The 23,818-nt window shown below is 38.0% G+C and overlaps 1 protein-coding gene across 6 annotated transcripts in view; it reads right to left on the minus strand.

The window, feature by feature from the left end:
- MITF (melanocyte inducing transcription factor) overlaps positions 1 to 23,818 on the minus strand; it is a 225,418-nt gene that overhangs the window by 85,093 nt on the left and 116,507 nt on the right. For 4 of the 6 annotated variants that reach the window (XM_060161361.1, XM_060161360.1, XM_060161358.1 and 1 more), the window contains exon 2: positions 2,493 to 2,742. In XM_060161361.1, the coding sequence (XP_060017344.1) occupies positions 2,493 to 2,742 (250 nt within the window). The remainder of the gene's footprint in view (positions 1 to 2,492; positions 2,743 to 23,818) is intronic. The other 2 variants (XM_060161359.1, XM_060161357.1) reach the window with 1 other exon arrangement.

Genomic DNA, 23,818 nt, shown 5'->3' on the forward strand with positions numbered 1-23,818 from the left:
AAGTATTTTAAGTATTTGAAGTAATCATTTATGATACTCTCCTTTAAACTGTAATTTGAAGCTCTTAGAATGCCATCTTACACGAAATCATATATTTTTATTTGATCTTCCACCTACCTAAGGATATTAAAATCTGTCTAAATAGCTACCAAACCTATCCGCATTGCTATGCCTACACTTCTTTCTTTTCATTTATATGACACACTTCACTACTTTATATAAATGAAGTATAAAAACGCACAAGTTAAATAGAGATTAAACTAATTCAGTATGAAATATAAATTTACCACTTGTTCATTTTTATTTAGATTAGGTCTCCCAGTTCTAACAATTTATTCATGCTTTAACTTAGGACATATTTCTGGCATAACTAAATTGAGGGTTGCAGCTAAGGCCAGTGTTACCAGGACATAGTAACATATAAGGAAACACGGGTATATTATTCAAACCAATTAGTATAGATTTAAATTTTAATCATTTCACGATTACATATTCTAAGTAATAAAAACTTTTTAAAACGATGATGTCCCTTTTAAAAATGATATGGAAATGATTTTTCAACATATTTGGGTAATTTCTCTTCCACTGGATATAACTGCCTTAATAGGAATATAGATTTCAGCTAATATATTTTAATATAATATCAAGAATTACCTTTGAATTAGACATAAACCACTACTAACACAAGTCCGTGTCATCTCTTCCAAAATTTGTCCTTCAGGTTAAAAAAACAGACTATTATAGTAAGTAAAACACACATATTTCTCCACATTTTATTTTATTATTACTTAATTCATACAAGTTTAAATAATCTAAGGTATAGGCAAAACAATTATGATTCTTGTGAACACCAGACAACTTAAATAAATCTTAGATCTGTAAAAACCTAGTGACTGTCAATTTTCACCCAAGCAGAACAGAAAGATTTAATGTAAAATCTATTTCCAAGAGAAAACCTTGCCTTTACTTGGGCGGGGAGGGGGGAGAGGGTATGCATAAAATACCTATTAATTGTGGCAATACCCAGAACTTCAATCACATTAGAGTAAAATTTTAGGCTAAACCATTTGGATCTTTTCCACCCTAACAGAATTTTAATTGGTTTCTCTATGCAAGAGTTTCAGTACTTCATCACTACGTTTTAAGAGTCTCTGCAAATAAGAAAACAACTGACTTAAAATTTGTTTTTAAAGAATCCCTTTCCTACTTCCTGGTAAGAATCACAGATTGCTTCCCAATGAAAACACAGCATCCTCTCTATTTGCTTTCACAGTAAACTTTAAATAGTGGGAGATGTCCTTTTTCTGAGCACAGAAATGAATACAATGCCCAACAATCAATCACCGGCGGGTGAAGTTCACATTGTTTAATAAACAGTAATACTTGGGACACTTCCGAATGAAATACTTAGCTGATGGGGTTAAAAATATTAAAAAATAAGGAAGTCCTGTTACTTTTCTTTTAACTTTATTTGCATCAGTCACATTTAAGAGTTGCAATGTTCATCTTTTTTTCTGTTTTTATTATTTTATTTTTCAATACTCGTTTTAAAACAAACATTTGACGTTAACATAAACATCTAAATAATGTGCTATATCTTTCTAAATTTAAATAATAAAAAATATGTACTGCCAATTTGACTTAAGACACATTTTTCTTCATTAGTAAGATTGCTCAATTTGCTTTTTTCCTCAAATTTTAATTTTTTAAATAGCACTCTGTTGAAATGATAATGAAAAATTCAATCTAACCTAATTTCTTTTTTTTTTTAACATCCTGGAATGTATCTTTAAACAAGGAGTAACTCCCAATGTGATGTGGAGGACCCATGTGTGAGATGGAATTCTATTCTTAGACTCCTTACAATTTCCCGTGGTAATTAGGAAGCTATATGTCCCCAGTAGAATGATGCTAACAAGCTCCTGCAGTTTCTACTCTAGCAAGAAATCAAAGGGACCCAAAACAGACAACTCACTTCAGTTAAAGGATTATGCAGTCTGGTTATTAAAGCGTAGAAAGCGTTTCTACTGTTTTATATCTGAAGAGACTTTCTAAAAGAATCAGGTTCTACAGCCAAGATTATTTACTCAAGAAAGAAGAAAACTAAAGAATGGCCATGGAACGTATTTAGGGAAAAAATATATAACAGCTATTAGAAGAAGCTCATTTCAGATAACTTGTACATTTTGAAACTTTCCCCAAGAAAGATGGGAAGATAACATAACAAACCTCTATTGCTCCTTGTAATTTCTCATGAAACATCAACACTCTTCCCCCATTTAGTGAGGGTTACTATTAAATTTACAGTTAGTTGGCATCCTTCTTTGGAAATGCAAAGCCACGTAGAAATCAATGGAGTTGACATTTATGAATATGATTCACATGGGTCAATATAACCAAATACACGATGAGATAAATAAAACACCTAGAAAATGGAAAATGTTGAAGAAGAAGAAGGCTTGGCCCAACCAACAAGAGTGACACTCACGTACCTTAAGGACTTCCATTGGCACCTGGGTGGCAGAGGGGAGGGTGGTGGGCACACTGACGTTTATGGCTGGTGTCTGACTCACGGGCACTCTCTGTTGCATGAACTGGGCCGCCTGCAGCTTCTGCTGCTGCTCCCTGCGTTCCTGTTCCTGCATCTGCTCACGCATGAGTTGCTGGCGTAGCAAGATGCGTGATGTCATACTGGAGGAGCTTATTGGAGGCTTGGAGGCCCCAGGATGCTCCTCGGAACTGCTGTGGGAAAACCAAAAAACACAAATTTAGTTCCCTAATGAAACACCTCATTTGCATTTTGGGGTATCCTAAATTGCACCACACTATGAAATGAGCCTGGGCAAATATAATCAGATCGCAGAGCAGTATTGCACCTAATTGAAAATCAAGAGCTGACAGGATTTAAGTCATTAGTAGTTGAATTAAAAGAAGTCAGCTTGATTGCATCCAGGCATTTTTATCATACACTTACTTTTCTGACATTTTATACTGCATACTACTCATCACCACCAAATATAGTGCCACCATATGAAGCGCCAAGAAGAGAGGCGTCTTAATGGCACCCAGATTTCCACATTTAAAAATAAATGGTTTGATTTCCTTTTTTATAGCCAGATCTAACCAAATAACGACTCCTACGTGCTATCTAAATTCCTTGAAGGTATCTGAAATGTTTACTAACACAGAATAGTTTAAAGAAAAGGTGAACTTTGTCATGGGGAAATTTTTCTATGATACAGGGAAGTAAAAATTATTAACGAAAGAAGCATTTGGATCAGAATGTTAACACTGAACTCGACCCCAGTCAGGAAAGAGGGCAGAAGACAAGCTAGTTTGACAACCCAATTCTTCTTTCCCTGGTTTTCTTTATACTGTCTTTTCTTCTGATTCACCTTGGCAAGCCCTATCCTACACACACTTTGTGAGTTCCCCATGAGGCCTACCTCTAATGGCAATGGTACTTATACTACCCAAAACTATTTAAAAAGCTTAAACCCTTGTTGTAAGTCAAAAAGAAAGGACGTCCTGATTTTCCTAAATATGGTTTTCTATTGCTTATCTTGCCAGCTCTATGACATCAGCAAATAATTAAACCTCTCTGCCTTAGTTACCATATCCAAAAAAGAGGAATAACAATAATTTGTTTAATTACCCATTTATTGAAATGGGAGATGTTTTTTAAATGTCTTTTGCATCATTTATACGCTAAAGCCCTACCTCTTAGGGATTTTGTGAGGATTAAATAAAATAATGAATGAAATAAGGCACACAAATCCCTTAATGAGTGCTATGTAGTACTGCCTTAATAAATGTTTGCTGTTGCAATTATTATTATCTAGAAATTTTAATTGTTTCCAGTAATATCATTTTCTTTTTTAAAAAAATCCCTATTTAGGGCAAAGAATATAAAATCTTAATTAGCACTGGAAACAGAAAAAGAGTAACATTTGCCAAAATATTCACTCCAAAATTACTCTCCAAAAGAAGTATTTGCACCTTTAAGCTTCCTTCCTTGAGTATAAATCCCAATATTGTCCTTATCTTCTAACAAAGGCAAAATAAAGCCATTAAATCACAGACCAGCCTTATAAACTCCTTAAAGATAGGAACCTTCAAACTCTACAGGTAAAAAAACATGCTAAAGGATGAAGAAATGTTTGCATTTCACCCTCACATAGTTCCAGAAAATTACATAATAAAACTTATACTAGCAGTTAACTCATTACTCAGCACAGAAAACTGGTTCAACAAACTATGATAAGTTAATATAATATAATACTATATATACCCACTAAAAATGGTGTAGAGATATATTTATGGTTGTGAATAAAAACTACACAATATAATAAACTTAGAAAACCCAGCTGCAGTAAAGTATTCAAGGTAGGATTCAACTTAAAAAAATGTTCACTACAAGAATAAGTGCAAAGATAATGCTACCCTGAGCCATTGCCGGTATACATTATCACAAACCTTTACGAAAACAACAGTATTGGGCTTCTCTGGTGGCGCAGTGGTTAAGAATCTGCCTGCCAATGCAGGGGACACAGGTTCAAGCCCTGGTCCGGGGAAGATCCCACATGCCACAGAGCAACTAAGCTGGTGAGCCACAACTACTGAGCCTGCACTCTAGAGCCCGCGAGCCACAAGTACTGAGCCCACGTGCCACAACTACTGAAGCCCGCACGCCTAGAGCCCGTGCTCCACAGCAAGAGAAGCCACCACAATGAGAAGCCCGCTCAGCACAACCATGAGTAGCCCCCGCTCGCCACAACTAGAGAAAGCCCGCGTGCAGCAACAAAGACCCAAGGCAGCCAAAAGTAAATTAATTAATCAAAAAAAAGAAAATAACAGTATTATCAATTTGATGCAGAAATTTCATTGATGGATAATTTTCCTAAGAAAAAAATTCAAAATGTGGAAAACCTGACATTAACAAAGCTGTTGACAAATTGCACAATATTGTGAACCACCTAAATTTGTCCCTTAATATGAACATGATTATGTAAATTATGAGGGGAGATGTGGGTCAAAGAATACAAACTTTTAGTTATAAGATGAGTAAGTTCTGGGGATCTAGTGCACAGCACAGTGACTGTAATTAATAATACTGTATTGTACACTTGAAATTTACTAAAAGAGCAGATCTTAAGTGTTCTCACCACAAAAAAGAAAATAAATAGTAACCATGTGAGGTGATAAATGTGTTTCACAAAGCATACATGTAAAAAATCATCGCATTATACACCTTAAATAATTTTGTTAGTTATACCTCAGTAAAGTTGAGGAAACAAATAAAACCATTCAAAAGATTTAAGAATAAAATAGGTTTAAAAAAACAGTAAATTATGATACATAGATTTGATAATATACCTTTTTTTAATCGCACAACTACAAAGTGAGAAATGCATGTCCTAAGAGTAAATTAAAAAGTAGGATCAAAAGTGGATTTACATTCTAATTTAAAATAAGGAGAGAGTGTGTATGTACACAAATACACACATGACTAGCAAGATGATCATAGTTGCCACCGTGGGAGTGGAATTATAGGTAAATTTCTTTCTCTTTTACTTTTTCCCCTGCAAACCATAATAAAGCCATAGTATTTTTTCAATGGCAGAATATATGCCACTAATTGAAGAACATGAGGAACATGAACTAATTTACAAGCATGAAGAAATAACTTGAGTGATCAAAGCCACCGTTTGGCTAGAAGACACTGGATCCATCACAGACAGTATTTTGACAATAGGATGGGAAAGTACTGCCTTATATCCAGCACACTTGTTCTCTTGGAAGTCTTCAGAATCCCAGAAGACTTAATCCCTCTTTCCTTTATAGTTTCCTACAGATGTACAAGACTGAACAATGTAAATACTCTGTATTATTTTTATAGCATACATTCATCCACACCATAAAAATACCTAGCCATTCCTCAAAAATACTCCATCCTTAAGTTTCTGCTAAAAGGCCATCAAAAGAAAATGCATTTTCCCACTTTTGAGTATGTGTTCAGAGCTCAAATGTACTTTCCTAAACCCAGAAAAGAAGGCTATTTTAAAATAAATAAATAAATAGATGGTCTTACTATTCAAAGCCTGTCAGGTTAAAACATTCCCAGAGAGACTGATCCTTTTGATAAAATCAGGAGCAAACCTTTGTGCCATAGCAAATGCAGCTGTGGAAAAATCGCACTAATTAGCTGCTCAAGACGAGCCATTGGCCGTGATACAGGGGGGAAAATCCTTTCAATTAACAGTAAAGCATTCTTGCGACGTCTTAAGTTAAAGTTACTAGTTATCAACCACACTAAGGCTGCAGACTCTAAAGTCAACTACAGTTTCATTTAAAGCATTTACTGAAATAGCCTAACAGGAAAAAAAATACATATTTATATGGTAGACCCCTATAAATAAATTAAAATTCCACAAAAGAAAAGCTAGCAGGGCTCAGCTAATTGACATTTTAATAAATCTTCTCAGAAAAAGGAAAAAGTAGTCACTTCACTACACCCACTCCCTGCGGGATATTTCCATGTTAAAGATGACTCTCAGAGTCTCAGCCTTAATCTCGATCTTTTAAACATTGCTTTCTCTTAGAAATAATTGAATGGGCAATTATCACCTTGCTGACAAAAATGAAGATACCTACACTTCAAAATGTTACCAGGTCAAATGAGCATAATGATTTAAACTCAAAGTCGAGGTTTATGTGACAATATTACAGGTGGCCAAAAGCTTATTTTTAAAATGAGGACCTGATGCTTAAACTACTAATAATAAGCAAGAAGAGTTGTCCCAATGCATTTAATTTTAAAAGCTAACTGAACTCATCCAGGGCCCAATCTGCATTAGATAATCCTAATTCCATCAGTCTGATTCCTTTTAATCAGATTATGTAAAGGTCATTTATTCAACAAATAGTTATTGAGTGTTTCCTCTGTGCCAGGTGCTGGGAACACCTGGTTTCTAATCTCATAGAGTTTAAAGCCAGGGTCACATAATTTTTCTACGATGCCTTAAAATTAAGTCAATTATGTAGATTATCTGGCTCTTATCTAGTTCCACATGGGAAGGTGTACCTCTCACCACGAGAAATCACCCTTTGAAAGCCAAACGAAGAGGAGACAAATGCCTTTACTGGCACTTACCGAATCACTGAAGCCAGACATGCAACCTCCCTGACAAGTGGGAATTGCTCAATGGTGACTCAAGGAGGACGGCCATCAACTGGACGCAAGTTCTAGCTCAGTCACTGCTGAGCAATCTGATCTTTAACGAGCCACTCAATCTCTCTGAGCCTCTCCAAAACCCACCCCCTAAATGTACAGCAGTGATTGAGTGAGCTAAGTTAAAGTGCTCAACACAGCGGCTAGAATATGGACACTTACATAAATAGCCATAAATGTGACTCAAGTTCCTACCTCGATGGCTGAATTTACATTTTTAACCTTCAAAGTCAGCCTCTTCTCTGTGATGACAGAGGTATGTGGACATGTGCTCTGAATTATCTGGTATGTTCCTAAATTCAGAGTTAATTCCACTGCCTTGATCAACCACTTAAATGTATCAGAAATTCCATGAAATCCAATACCTTGCCATCCAAACAACACCTGCCTGACCACCCCTCACCTTTAACAGTGATGCCAAAACCCCCTCACCAGACTTTAGGAATCAGTCTTTGGTCTCCATATCATCGTCATCCAAGACATGAATCTGGCTGTCAGTTGAAACTTACCTTTCAGGAGGAAGGAGCTGATACACTTTCCCCTACATTTCCTCTCTTCAATTCCTCAGGCAGAGTACAGCCCTGACACTTACTAACCTGTGGCCATGGCCAAGTCAGTCAATCTCTTTGAGCTTCGGTTTTCCCTTATTTATATAGACTGTTTAATATATCTGCCTCTCAGCATTGTGAGGAGGATTAAAATTTGTAATAGATGTAAAAAGCTTAGCACGATAACCAGAACATAGGTCACATAAACTGGAACAGAGCTCAAAAATTAGTAGTAAAATAATATGAAACCATGAACATGCTACTTCTTTTTTGATGCAAGGAGGTGAATTTCCATAAGCCTATATGCAAGTTTGGACCATAGCAGATCTGCCTTTTAAGGTTTAGGCGATCCCTGTTTAATTCAGAGAATCTGACAAAGTTTTGCTGGAGTGGAGGGAAGATAATTTACCCTGCAGTTCTCTCACCAGATATAAAGTAAAAATCCTAGCATTTTTCTCCAGGAAAAACTAATCTTCTTTATAATCATTCAGGTGATAGAGCTCAAAGCCTAGCGTTTGCCTGTACTGGATACAATGTAATTATGTCCAGGAAAGCACAATGGCTAATGTTCACATACACAGTGGAGATGCAGGAAGGCATGATAATTAACCTCATGCACAGGTAAGAAAGCTATACCGAGAGCACGTTAAGCTACCAGGGTTTCCAAATGCAAAAGGCTGGCTGCCACAATATCTGCTGTCTAAAGTCAAAATGCCCAGGCTCTATCCCTAGAAATTCTGACTTCAGGTTAGCTAAGGCCTAGGAGTCAATGTGTCTACAAAAACTCTGCTCCTGATTCGGATGCCATGCTTAGAAACTAGAACACCTAAGATTACCCATTTGTTTAGTAGAAGAGCTGGGACATGAACCCACATCTTTGATTCTTAGACCAGAATACTTTCTTCCATGTCTAAGGAAATGCACATTCCATTCCCCACCTCCAGTAACCCTCACAAGAGTTCTGAAGAGTCCTTCTGATACTAAACCCAACATGTTGAACGGAATGAAATGGGAAGGACTACTTACTCCTGCCAAACAGGCTATAAAATCAAACAGACAAAAACATTTGTGCAGATACTGCCAATGGATCGTCATGGTTACAACACAACTACTCTATCATAAGGAAAAAATCCACAGGTTGAATCTACAAAAATGTTGTTCTGTCAGCAAAAAGAAATTTTTAAGAGTCTTTAGAAAGTAACTCCAAGCGCATAAATCACCGAAATAAGAGTCAGTAAATGGACATATCTTTTTAAATGGCAGTCTGGGTATCTAACATTTTAGAATGATCAGCACTTCCATTATCTTAACCTTTCCATTCCCTCCAAAGTCATCGCTTTGTAAGCGTAAAGATGGCTTCTTCATCGTGAATGGTGGAAGCAAGTACCAACAAGAAAATACATTGTTACTTGTCTACATGATATATATATGAAATATATGGTATGTCTGATATATGGTATATATGATATACATGATATATATATATCTCACTTAAAATAACTGAGAGTATAACTCATGTAAACATGAAAGTACCAGATTTCACAGTTTGGCTTCAAAAATTGAGATCTTGTGGACTTCAGGCATCACCAACCTTGGTTTTAGTGGTCAAGAAAAAAACATGAAAACATGCCAAACATCCAGCTTTTTCTGGTAACATTACCAGCTCAGACAATAAATACTACAGGTTTCTGGCATGGAGGAGATAAAAAGACTTGCAGAGTGTACCTTGTCTTCCTCCTCTTCTTTCCTTCAACAAATATTTGAATGCTTTGGCAAAGCATGTCCAAGGGCCGGGTTCTGCTAGACGTGAGGGTAGCATGGTGTCCAGAGTGGACAGAACACCTGTCCTCTGGAGCTCTTTACTCTCCAGGGTACAAAAGGAGGAAAGTATTATAAAAAGCAAGAACCAGCAATCATATGCAAGTTAAAAATCTAAAACTGTTACTTTTCAACACCTGTACCCCAATTAGTTTGAAAACATCGGAGTCTCTCCGTATCTACTCAGGATTAGTATTCTTTAAGCTGGACCTTTGACAGATACCAGTAAGAGTAATTTCAATAACTGATTACATCAAAATCAAAGAGAAACATAATGAGATTCCCAATATATCAATATTCTTCAAAAGAGGGTACAAAAAAATGATACCCTGGAGTGCAGGAAGAAAAGATTAAAATTTATATAAAATTTATCCATCATTTCTATTTTTGTACATGTTGTATATTATAATATAGTATTAGTATAGTGGCACATGTATAAAATTTATAAGTAAAGTAAAACACGTTGAGAGAGTCTGCTTGAAAAAAAACCTTACTTTAACTAGGAGGGACGACCAAAAATGTTTGAGACCTCTGTAATATTAGACCAATGTTCTTCTAGGCAACGTTCCTCATCAGATTTTTTTAAAGTTGATTATTTTCACCCCTCCCAAAGAGAGTTTCTCACTTCTATACACTCCAACCAAGGAGAATCTCTTACTAAAAGGTATTTTCCAACAAGGATATGAAGGTGCCATTTCCTCATTCTAAGGCCATGACTGTCCTCCATTTCCCACAGATGCCACCACGGGTTTCCATGCTCCTAACTCTCAATTCCCCTTGAAGAAATTATTTCCGTCAGCCTACTATCAAAAAGCTATTAAGCAGATGAAGCTGAGGGTCCCACACTCACACTTCTTGTCTCTCCTATCAAGCTGCCTTTCACTAGACCATGTTGTAGAATTCTTGTTTACACTGTCCGACTATGGAATCTCATTCATATCTAGACGCCATGCTTTAAAAGGCTCTGAAAAATTCGCCTATAAGGTGTAAGTAATTGATATGGCATGACAAGATATCCCACTTAAGAGTATTTTAAAAGAAAGAACTTTTTATCCAAAACTATGACAATCTAATGACAGAATTCAGACATGAGTGTGAAAGTAATTGGAAGGATCTTTTTAAAGACAGAAAAGCCATCTATCTCTACTCAAATAACTGCCCCAGTCACAGGGCATGCTCTGTCCACTTGTCTAGACAACGTCACAACAGGTCAGAGAAGATTCAAAAGCCTTAATCGCTTAACAATTACTGCATGTCTAGAACATATCAACCAAGATGCAAAGTCTGCAATACTGTGTGGAAATCAAGACAAAAGTACCAATTGTGATCTCAGGAGCAGTGAATGTGTGCACCTGTCATGGTTTAAAAGCCAGCCTTACAAAGAGTGGTAATGATTTATGGTGGTCACATGGTACTTGTGCCTGCCCAGCATCCTGTCCCACTTCTTTGGCAAAGGACCCTGATTTCACCTTGAAAAATCAGTCTCCTCACTTTTCATTCCCGAGGTAGGTTATGGCGGTGCTGCCAACTCCAGACATAGAAACACAACGTAAGTTGGACCAATCAGCATACCCATCGAATGTGCTTGTGCTCTAAAATGGTCCAATAACAGTCAGCCCTATGCTGAGTAGAAATAGAAATATTGACTAGAAATACTGGGGTAAAAGACCTCTATGTATACTAATGTTTGGAAAGATGCTAGGATATAAATCTGGAACTTCCTGGACCTATGTGAAAAGAAAGCCAAACTAAATGAAACAGTGATGTGAGTTGAAAGAGGGAAAAGAAGCCTGAGAAGGCAGAATGAAGAAGGAGCCAGTGTTTAGATGACACAGAGCATCTGGATCAAACCATCCCTGAAGTCTTGATAACCCTGGACATAGGATATTGATTTACAAGGGACTCTCAATCTCCTTTTCTGTTTAAGCCAGTTGGATGTGCTCTGTTATACCATAGCTCATTTCTGTGGCATTTTAGAAAATAACAGTTATTCCAAAAAACAAAAAAAATCAATGTTTCAGCCTAAGAGCTACAACTCAAACAATCTAGTATCCATTCTATTTTCTCCTCGTTTAGGCTGGTACACTGCCACTCACAACATTTCCCAGCTTTCCAGGAGCTAGGTTGGCTTCACGCCTAAGTTTTGCCAATGAGACTTAAGCAGAAAGGTCATGTGGTACGTCCAAAAATTCTCCCTAAAGAGATACCCATCTTTGCCATCATGTCTCCTTGAATTTAGCTGTAATGGCTGCAGGACTAGCAGCCACTCTGAACCATGAGGATGAGAACCAGACTTAAGGACAGAGCTGGAATGTTCCTGGCCCTTCATGACCAGATAGAGCCAGCACTATGAGGGCAGAGATTTCTGTTTTATTCACATATAAATTCCCCAGCACTTAAAAAATACTTAGCATATAGCAGGATGAAATAAATATCTATCCAAAGAGTAAATCTGGTGTCTCTATTCTAATACCCCACCTCCTAAAATCAGATAACACTAAAACCTTAGTGTTGGAAGACCTTTAGTCAAACCATTTGCTTGAGTCATCCAGTGGCAGAGAACACATTTTTTCCAAAAAGCTCAGTTCTAGAGACCTACTGTATTACCTTAATTCTAAGACAAACTTTCCTTCCATGTTTTAAGAGTTCTCAAGTCAGAATAGATCATATAATCATTGTATATATTCAGTAGAGTTTTCATCTCCCCTGAACAGTCACCTTATAATCAACATTGAATTGGAAATCCAATAAGGAAATCCATTTGATAGACAAATACCGTGGCACTGGACTAATCATAGCCACTAAAAAGCTCAAAGGAGTTATAGTTTGGATAACCCAGAAATCTGAGCATCGGAGAAACACACTTAATTAAAAGGCAGAGGAAGAAACATCAATTCATTCAGTATCTGAAATGAGAATCCACAGAACGGAACAGAGAAAGGCACAAGACATGGGCCCAGAATACCTCTGTTGAAATCCCAGCTCTGTCGTTTCTCAGCTATATGACATGGGCAGGACCTTTCACCTGCCCAAACCTTAATTTTGTCATCTACAAAATGGAGGTAGGAAAAAGTACCTTTGTCACAGAGCAAGTATGAGAACTGAATGTATTAATTCAAGTAAGATTCTTAGAGTAGTGGCCAGCACACCCTGCAGACAATAAGTAACAGGCAATGGATTCTTCTGTGCTGTACTTCAATTCCTGGATTGGTACCCTCTGAGGCTCCTAGTAACTTGAAACTAGTGAAAACTGACAAGTTATTTTCTAGGAAGCCAAATCTCTTACAATGTTGCCTTCTGCTATGGTGTTTCTTTGCTTTCCTAGAGGAAAACACAAAAGAAACAATTAATTCACAGTGTGTGCCCTCCAAAAGAGCAGGCACAAAGAAGTTAATGGGCAACAGCTCAGTGAACAAGTTTTGTCAAAGATGTGTGCTAAGAATTTCAGTCTGCGAGTTCATAAAGGAAGCATGTTCCTGTAGCCAGTATTTTAGTTAACCGGAAAAAAAAAAAAATTCAAAATCAATTAAGCAAAAGTAGTTGAAATTAAGAATTAATTTGGGTGTAAATTCAAGGATGACACCACTACTGTCCTTAAGCTGAATGGCATGTTTGATCCAATCATGATATCCATTAATTTGCTTAAAAATAATATTTCAAAAATTAGTACGTTTTAGGGGACGTTGTTGTGGGGTATGAATCACAAAGAATAGCCATCATCTCCCTAACTAGTATCTGATTTACAAAGCAGAAAATTATAACATTTCTAACAGCACGACATTTTAAATACACAATTATGTATACTCTGTTCATAAAATGTTCTATCATTTTAGAGAAATGAGTAAACTGTTTTAATGACATACAATGAAAAACATCTATAAAAGCAAACAATACAGCAAAAATAGCAAATGAAAAATAATTTTAAAAGCTACTGTAAAACCTTTTAAAGATTTACCTACTGAACATTAGGAACTTTTACCACAATTACATTTATGGGAATTTTATTTTTTTCAGAATCAAATTCTCAAAATAGTTCTGCTACATTTAGTATTTTTCCATTATTCTTGCCGTCTTTAAACACACCTTCACAAGCTGCTGAACATAATGCTTTTCTGACTTAATCAGAACCTCTCTCATGACCCAGGAACGTTCAGTAAATAATTATTAAGCTCCAGAGGTGGCTTTTGCTTAAGTTGATTTGCTTGAATGCTTATTCACTTAGGGACACAGCTTTTAGTATTGTTTTCAAATCTTATCGCCTAACATTGAAAGTAAATGTTGAAGGAAATGGGGGAGTGGGAGGGGAGAGCTATGATCCATTTAGCATTTCTCCATTTTAGTATTTCTTTGAAAGTGCCAATTTCAAGCTTGTTCTACATTTCTATGCCAGACAGATGATTCTGATTTTGGATGTTTTGTTTTCCTCTCAAAGAGAAAAAAAAATCAATATGCAGAAATGCAAATGAGATGTTTATTCATGCAACTGTTACTACTCCACAGTTGGGGGGGGATGGGGAGGCGGGGGGGAGAAAGCAAAAAATCCAAAGTGTTTGCAATGGGGCAGTTTTGACCAATGTCACTAAGCACGCTCGTTTTCCTGAAGAAAACCCTTTTTTATTCATCACAAAGCTGGGCTGCAGTCTACCTAGTAATCATAAATCAAGCTCTGTTCTCACTCAGATTTTTCAAGCAGTCATTTTCTGGCATGATTAATTTAAGACCAACATTCCATTTCAAAAGAGAAGGCAGAGCTAATGGGCTAGCATTTCAATCCTGCCTCCCCCCACAAATTAGTCGTTATCCTTGTCATAGCCACCTACTAGAGGTTACAGCTGAAGCCGATTAAAGCCACAGTCACAGAGTAACAGTTCCAGTATTTTTAACTCCGAATAGTACCTCCCCTTTCTCTGTCCTCCCCTTAAAAAACAAAAACAAAAAACAAAACCAGAAAACAAAACTCCTGTCAAGTGGTCCCAGGATTATTTCCAGAATAAAACTTCACTTACAGATATAAGCTTTCAAAGGAACAGGGCATGAACATCTGAACTCTAAGCGCCTCCATCTTTTTTCCTTTAAGGTGTTCTGCAAGCCCTTGGTGAAGAGTGAAAGTCAAAGTTAGTTCTGGCACTGGCTGTGTCACTAGGGGTGGCTCCTGATAAGGCCCTGGAAACTCCAATCCAAGCACAGCTCGTGCTATAACCGTGCCTGGTGTCTGTCTGAAACAGCAGACCTGTTTAATCCAGTACCTACTGTACCTGCAGGACAAAAATGCTGCCTCACCCTGCAACGGGGGCTTCGCCAGGACACAGGCACCACCAGAAATCCAACCCAGCAGCCAGGTGACACGTTGGGATGCTTACTTAGCCCTCCCGAGCACAGACAGGTACTGGTGGAGGCTTGCAGTGGCTGCGCGTTACAGAGAATGGGAAACCTGAGGTAATTTCACATACCGGTGAATTTCTAACACTTAAAAGACCCACAGAATCCAGGAGGGTTGTGGGACAGCTTCTGCCCCTTCTCAACTGGGGAGACCTCTAGCATCAGCTCATCACACACCTCTAGCTGCTTTGCATCCATGCACAGGCATTTCTGGAACTGGAGCTTGATTACTGAACGTGCTCTCCTGCTGACAAGCTAGAGATCTGGACAACATTCCCTACCCTCAGATCCCAAGAATATACGGAGGGCTACCCTTGCCCAGTCCTGGTGGAAGTCAAACACAAGCTGCTTCAACTGTGGGCACTATCTTTTAGGACATCTTTAGGCCATACATCTGTGTATTCTTAGATTGTCATCTAATTAAATTCTGAATGTGTCGAAATAATAATACATGCTCTCAAAAGATGCTTTAAAATTGTGACATGACCTCAATATTATCAAATACGGATGCAGCTCCTACAGACTCAGCACACCAAAGATGTCCTGCCCACTTATGAAAATATGTCTGTTTCTCCCTACACACAATTCAGAGGTCAGAACAAAGACATCTGACATGGACTAGCTGTGTATCCTGGGCAAGTTACTTCACCTCTCTGTGCCTAAGAGTTTGTCTCCGAAGTACATAGCTGGAAAACAATGCAGTCTCTATAAGCCATAATCCAACTTGAATTTTATAATGTAATGAAATTATCTTTCTTTAATTTCCCTTTAATAATAGCAAATATCCAGCCAGCAGTCTCTGACAAGCTATTTCTGGCTTTTTTTATTCTTTGTTCATTTTTTCTTTTGTAGAATAAATATTTATGGAACACCTACTACGTCCCAGGCACTGTGCAAACTCTTGGAGTTTACAGTCTAGTGGGACACATATTAAATAATCACCCAAATATATAATGAAATGTGGTAAATGCTACAAGGAGCTGGGAAAGCTTAAAATGTAAGGGTCAGAAAAGGTTTCCCTTAGGCAGGGGCCTCTGGGCATAGAAGTGAGTGGGGGTAGCAGTCATGAGTTACGGTGTGGAGCGGGACATGGGAGAAGAGTCTCTGAGCAGTGGTAATGACATGTGCAAGAATCCTGAAGTGGGGAGTTAGAAGGAAGATTCTTTGCGGCTGGAGGACAGAGAGTAAGGGAAATCATGGCATCCGTGAGACTAAAGCAGTGGCTAGGACCAGACCATCAGGATCTGGGAGACCAGAGAAGAGTCACTGATTTTGTTCCAAAATGAACAGGAAACCACTGAGAGGTTGTAAGCAGGGAAGTGATGGGCTCAGATCAGAGTTTTTAGAAACGTCCCTCTGGCGGCTGCTATATTGGGAACCACCTAGAGAAGGAGCAAGATTGGCTACTGTAATAGTCCTAGCAGGAGGTGATGATACTTTATGGGGGACGGGGAGGGGAGAAGGGACAAGAGTGGAGAGAAGTGGATTAAAGTGGGTAGATTACTGGTAAAGCTAAAGACCAATAAATAGAAGGAATGGGGGTGGGGTGGGGAATCCACATCCCTGATGCAAATGATTGCATTCATTAACAATAGTTATTGAGGAGTTTCTACACACTTGGCATTGTGCAGGGTACTAGGGTTAACAGATGACTAAGATGCCACACTATTCCCCTTACTAACCTACTCCACACCTCACTTCTCCTGCCTCTAGCACAGTTTGGCATAAAAATCAAGAACACAGGTTCTGGACTTCCCTGGCAGCGCAGTGGTTAAGAATCTGCCTGCCAATGCAGGGGACACGGGTTCAAGCCCTGGTCCAGGAAGATCCCACATGTCGCAGAGCAACTAAGCCCACGCGCCACAACTACTGAGCCTGTGCTCTAGAACCTGCGAGCCACAACTACCAAAGCCCACGTGCCTAGAGCCCATGCTCCACTACAAGAGAAGTCAATTGCAATGAGAAGCCTGTGCACCGGAACAGAGAGTAGCCCCCGCTCACCACAACTACAGAAAGCCTGCACACAGCAACGAAGACCCAACACAGCCATAAATTAATTAATTAATTAATTTAAAAAAAAAAAAGAAGAACACAGGTTCTGGTGTCAACTTAACCAGGTTCAAATCCCACCACTTACTCATTCTGTGACCTTGTGCAAATTTACTAAACTTTCCATGTCCCAGTTTCTTCACTTGAGAAAGGGGAAATGATAAATGGCTATCCTGTAGGTTATTGTTAAAACTGAAGGAAACAATATATGTAACGTGTATGGCACAGTCTGACACACAGTAAGCTCTCAATTAAAAACAGCTCTTACAATTATGATTGTAGTTGGAACTGTCTATTCTCGATGCACACTGACCAATCTACAGAACCAATGGAAATGCAACAGAGTGAAAAAAAAACATAAAGAAACTGGAAGATCAAAGAAAACAGAGAGGGAAGGAAATTACCATATCAGGACCTTAAAGGGATGATTTTTTTAAAAGACCAAGCTGGACTCTCTCCCACCTTGGACACTATTTGAAGCTGCATTAAGTTACAATGCACCCGGGGAAGTTCTACAACTGAAACCCTGATTTATTACATGCATACACACAGGGAAAATCTGTACCCTCTGTGGGCTCTCAAACGTTGATCACGAAACCAATGGAATCAATTCCAGCCATTCCAGCAGGGACAGAATGTGGTGGCAAATGCTCCCCTGGCGTGTCCCGCCAATGACATCGCCTGACATTTTGTCCTGGACAATCTACCACCCCAAGGAGGCTAACCGTTGACCATTTACGTAAGTGTTCAAGTAAAATTACCTTTAAGGGGCACGTGTTCAACTTATTCATGGTACTTCAGAAATACCTATATTATGCTAATGTTCTTGGGGGATCTCCCTGAACACAGCAATGAAATACCCACTGGCAAATGGAATAAAGGTTGACTTACACATCTGACACCATCTACAAAATTCATAAAACATTACATACATTTCCACGATACTGCCCCTCAAGTAGTCATGCAATTATTCAACAAATGTCTTCTGAGGGGCAGGAGCCATGTCTGTTTGGTTTACTATTGTATCCCTAGAACCTAGTAGAATAAATAGTCCATGGTTCAGGAATAAAGACACAGACGTAGAGAATGGACTTGAGGACATAGGGAGGCGGAAGGGTAAGCTGGGACGAAGTGAGAGAGTGGCATGGATATATATACACTACCAAATGTAAAATAGCTAGCTAGTGGGAAGCAGCCGCATGGCACAGGGAGATCAGCTCGGTGCTTTGTGACCACCTAGAGGGGTGGGATAGGGAGGGTGGGAGGGAGACGCAAGAGGGAGGAGATATGGGGATATACGTGTATGTATAGCTGATTCACTTCGTTATAAAGCAGAAACTAACACACCATTGTAAAGCAATTATACTCCAATAAAGATATTTAAAAAAAAAAGCCCATGGTTGATGTTCATATGTTTAAAATGGATTAATCTCTAATGTGTAAGCAACTCTCTTGTTCACATTTGTACTATTCAGATATGTATCCTAAGTGCATATACATATATAAATCCACATGTATAAACACATACATATATACATAAATGCATATATACACCGAAATCCTAAATTTAAACACAAACTAAGAATTGGTAGCAGAGGAAAAAGAAAGATACTATTTTTTAACACGAAACGCTGAATGCAGAATAAAAATATTACCTGTACTCCAATACAATTCAAATCTTAATTACTACTCCTTGCCCCAAATTCTAGCAAATCAACTAGAGTCATCAGAATTCTTACTGACCTTTTTCAAAGACAACCTTAACTAAAATGGAACTTAAAACTATCAAACATCCAAGTGACAGCCAACTTTTCCTTTTTCTTTTTTTCTTTTTTTTTTGGCTAAATTTGGGCCTCAATCTTTTTTGAAGGAAAAATTCAATCACTATGTTGAACATGTTAGAGAAGAGATAAGAGGTTTTACTTGTTATCCTGTCCAAAACTCAGCTGAAGAAAAGTAGAACCACTGTTTTATCACAGTCAGAATTCTTCTTGTTTTATTTGGGTATCAAATGTTTTATTGCCCCCAAAGCACATCATTTTCTTATATCTTTCCTTCTGATAGTTATTGCTCTTTTCAGTAAACTACTTCTACTCACCACCCTCAAAATAGTTAACATTTGAGGACTTAATACATGCCAAGGACTATACTGACCCATGAACTACACCCCTACATACAATTTAGGAAGCACCTATCCTTCATGTTTTATTGTGATCCCAGCCAATGGTTCCCAAACGTGTATCCCTATCAGAAGCACCTGGGGACATTTCTCCCCACTCCATCTCCTTAAAATCAACTCAGGAGCATTTAAAAATACAAATGTCAAGCATCTTTCCCCAAACAAATGATTGAGACTCTCCAAAGGCATCGTTTTGAATTCCATATTTTTAAAAAAATTCTCATAAAGGACTAATGTGAAGTAAGGCCTGGGAACCACTATTATACAACATAATATACATAATTATATATAATATATTCTATGTAAATTATCTCTCCAAGAGTGACAGAAAAACACCCAAGAATGTAAGTTCCCTTTATTTGTTGAATAAAGAAGTCTTTACTTGAATAGTTCGATATATTAAAGTGTTCACTTGGAGTTTCAATGAATATGCTTTGAATGTTGAGTGAAAGCCTTGATTCACGAGTATCATGAAAGTGATTACAAAACTCAGAAACTACTCTCCAGAGTAACAAACACTCTTTTCCTCACGTGCCATCGTGTTCACGCTCTGGAAAAAGATGCCACCGAAAGGCCCTTTTACTCAAACATTTATTGATGCACGCAGCATTTGCGAGACATCTCTCAAGTGCTATGGGGAAGATAAACAGGAAGATGCAAGAGGCTCTGCTTCCCTGGGGTGAGCCCCAGAGAAACCCCAAACTCACGTACACAGGCCCATGGTAAGAGGGAGGAGGAAGGACAGAATGGCTGCTCCAGGGGCTCCTTCCCAGGGGGGCTCCTTCCCACCTTTCAGATGAGGTCTCACAGGTTTTCTGTTTTCTTCCCTAGGGAGGGCTTCCCCTGCCCCCTATCCTACCTAAAGCAGGAACACCCACTTCTGCTATTTACTCTCCCAGTAAATGTTTTTTTCTTTCTTTCATAGCACTTACTCCAACTTCTAATCATTTTATTTGTTTGTCTTTCATCCTTGAGGGCAGGGTTCTTCCTTTGTATTTATTTCATTCTCGGTGCCTGGGATAAAGTAAGTGCTCAATAAATTTTTGCTAGATGGATGGATGGGTGGATAAATGGATGGAAGAATGGATGGATGAGTGACAAAATGAAAAAGATCAGGTAATGAAGGAGCTATGAAATATAATTTGATGATGGCATTTAATTAATTAGGAAGTCAATAGGTATAAGTGGGACTCACAATTGTATACTTTTCATTTGGAAGCTTTTAGTTGCTGAACACAACTCACTTTTATGGATAAAGTATTAGGATACAAAGTTACAAGGAACTGGCAACCCAGCAGTTCTAATTTGAACCCCTCACAGCATGACTGAGGGAAATTTTTAATGATTACTTACCTGCAGAAATAAGTGTTCAGTACCACTCAATAATGTTTACCTCTTTCATCCTGTTTCTTCTTTTTTTTTTTTTTTTCTACTACCAGGAACAGATCTCCCTGTAACAATGATGGTACAGCACCTTCTGAAAGATGGCTCATTGTACCTGGCTCACAAAGCAGCCCTTTAAGGTTGAAAAGGAAAATGCAGACAAGACCAAGATGACCCCAGGTAAACTTAATCTAGGCTCATGTCAACATTATGAAAGAAATGTTAGATGCTTATACAAATATCCAGAAGAAAAAAATAATGCTTTTTTTAAAACTGTTTAGAAAACTCTGTCCTGAGAATACAGATATAATCTACAAAGAGACATCTCAAATGCTGTCAAAGTAAATCTTTAAGGAATTAATGAAGGGAGAAATAGATGGAATAATAGCTTGGTCTTTCATAAATAATCAATACGAGAGATTAGTTCCTTCCCTTGAGCTCTCTGATATTATCTGTTAGAGTTCACTTCAAAACAAATACTTGCTCTGCATTAAAGGCGATTCAGGAGCTCTTTGTTCTCTATAAATGGCAGCGGGGTATTTTCAATAAGCAGACCACAATCTACAAAATAAGCCAAGTTTGTGAGACAACACAAACTTGAGGAGGGAAACACTGATTTGAGATTATGCCACTTTGATGGCATTTCCTCAAAGGAGAAATTTAGTAAAAATGCAATTACTTTCCTTATCTAGGTAAATAAATAGGAAAAGATAATGCTGTTGTCATGGGGGGGGGGCACAAAGTTACTCACACTACGACTTTATAAGAAGTGGAATCTTCGCCTTCAGGACTTTTCACTTATTTAAAAAGAAAAATGTGGACTTGTCTTTTACTGTAGTAACTCCTTTTTAAAAGTAATTAAAGCCTGAAGAGCAAATAAGCACATAGGGTGTGTCTGCCATCCTCCTAACAGTGCTGAGGACATAAGCAGGAGAGTTCAACCCCATCGTCATCAACAAAGACATCAGTTTCGTTCGTCTTCCAAGCAAGAGTCAAGATATTAAAGTATTTTAAAGCAACACAATATCCAGCTATTAGAAGTGGCCTCCACAGACCACCTTAGCTGAGGTCCTGGCTACAAAGCAGGTAAATCCATCCCTCCCCACCTTCCCTCTCTGAGACGCCAAGGCATCAGCAGCTCAAAGAACCACCTAATCCTTTATTGTCCAAGGGGGAACTGGAAAAGGGATGAAAATAAAGAAGGGTACTCTGTCAGTTAGACTTTCTATTCCATTCATGTAAATCCCATATTTGTATTCCAAAAACTGAGCTGAAGGTACAGACAGACTGTTTCTCATGGAAAATCACAGTGCTATGGTGGAAGGTGCTACGAAAGTGTGTCAGGTGTGAAAGCTCTCATTTGTACAACATGTGGTAAGAATCCAGGGCAGTGACTTTGGCCTGTGAGCAGAAAACCTCTGAGAGGTCCACTATTTCATAAATAAGTAAACAACTGATAAGTCTCTCTTAACAGACGTAAACTTAGCACCGTTTTTCAACTGGAGACAGCATAGTGTGGTGGTGTACTGTAGACACACACATACCCCATGCACTATGTAAGCTCAGGAAAGGTCTAGAGATACTTGTGAATAACATATTCATTCATAGCGAAGGACTAAAAGCTAAGATGTTGATGGCGATCTGAAACTTCTTCTGATAGTGGACAACTTCCAATGCTTTTTCAATGACTGTCTTAGCTACAGACAAAACTGCTAGCCCAGGGAACCTTCAGCTCTGGCTCGATGTGTCAGCTATGTTTTTAATTTGTATTTTTACTATATAAACATACTCAGAAGTCAAGCAGGAAATAGTGTATTTAAATAAGCAAAAGTATAACAAATCAAACCTCTCTGTGTTCAGAAGATCACCATAGGTTAAATTTATGTCCATAATCAAGTTTCCCAAACTTCTAAAGCATCTCTATACTCACTCTTATATTAATGACATCCTGTTTCAGTTATGCTGAGCAAATAGGATTTGAAATGAGAAAAATAATATTTGCACAGAAATCCTTCCTGTCTGTTGATTAAATCTAATCAATCATCATAAGCTTGATACACATTAGCATTCTGAATCTAATTTACACGCTAGGGAGTCCTATAATCAAAGCATATATTTATGTTGATAGTAAAATGTTAAAGTAACCAATATTTTAAATTAATAGCCTCTGTAATTTCAAGTAATACTGCTATGCAATAACATAAAAATGAAATCTTTGCTTGAAAAAATTAAGCTATATGTTCTTAAAAAATAAAAAATAGTGCCTAACCAAAACCACCTAATTCTCACTTTGACATTTACCAAGTATTTATTACTTGCCAGCTATTACAGATGAGGCTGGTGATGGAGCTGCAGAGAGTCACCACCACTCCCATTCAAGCTTATTAAGCTCCTCATATCAAACAATGCTGGCTCATTTTTAAAAGATATGGACAAAATCATGAGTAAAAGATAGAAAACTAGAAAGATTTTTATTAAAACTCATTCATTCAACAAATATTTATTGAGCACCTACTACTTTCCAGGCACTACTAAACATGCTTGAGGTACATCAATAATATATCACAGCCCTTAAACTCTGAAGACAGAAATGTTTTGGAGTAACTCTGAATGCTCAAATCATTTATTAATTTAAACAGACAATTTGGAAGTTGCATGAATTTGCCATCTTTACGTGCCATCCACAATGATATTCCCATTAATACGGACATCTGTTTTCTAATACTGGATTAAGGATCGACGTGTTTTCATTTCCTAGTGTGCCAGGCAGGGAATTTGAAAATCTGAAAATCTGAAAAAATGAGATTGTGTCTCTGCCTCTTTAAAAAAAAAAAAAAAAGAGGGGGGAAGAGAAAAGACAGAGAATTCATCATATCATCACACTGATAACTGTACCTTTATTTTATCTCTTTTTATTTAAATAAAGAAACAGGGACAAGGAGTGAGGTAACTTGCCTAGAGTCAAGATGTTGATGAGCTGCAGATCTGGGGTTTGAAACTCCAGGGCCCACACGCCTCTCGCTAGGGTTCTCTGTGCCAAGTTTCTGTGAGCCACTCAACAATCACAGAAGCAAACTAATTCTAAAATTAGAACCTTGCATTGGAGCCACCTCTTTAGTGGTCTGTTCCCCACACCCCACACTAGAGTCTGAATTCCATGAAGGCATAAACCATGTCTGTTTAGTTCACCTCTTCATTCTTTAACCAGGCACAATTCCAGACCCAGAGAAA

This window comes from Lagenorhynchus albirostris, chromosome 10, assembly GCF_949774975.1.
Source record: "Lagenorhynchus albirostris chromosome 10, mLagAlb1.1, whole genome shotgun sequence".
In the NCBI taxonomy this organism is placed as follows: Eukaryota; Metazoa; Chordata; class Mammalia; order Artiodactyla; family Delphinidae; genus Lagenorhynchus; species Lagenorhynchus albirostris.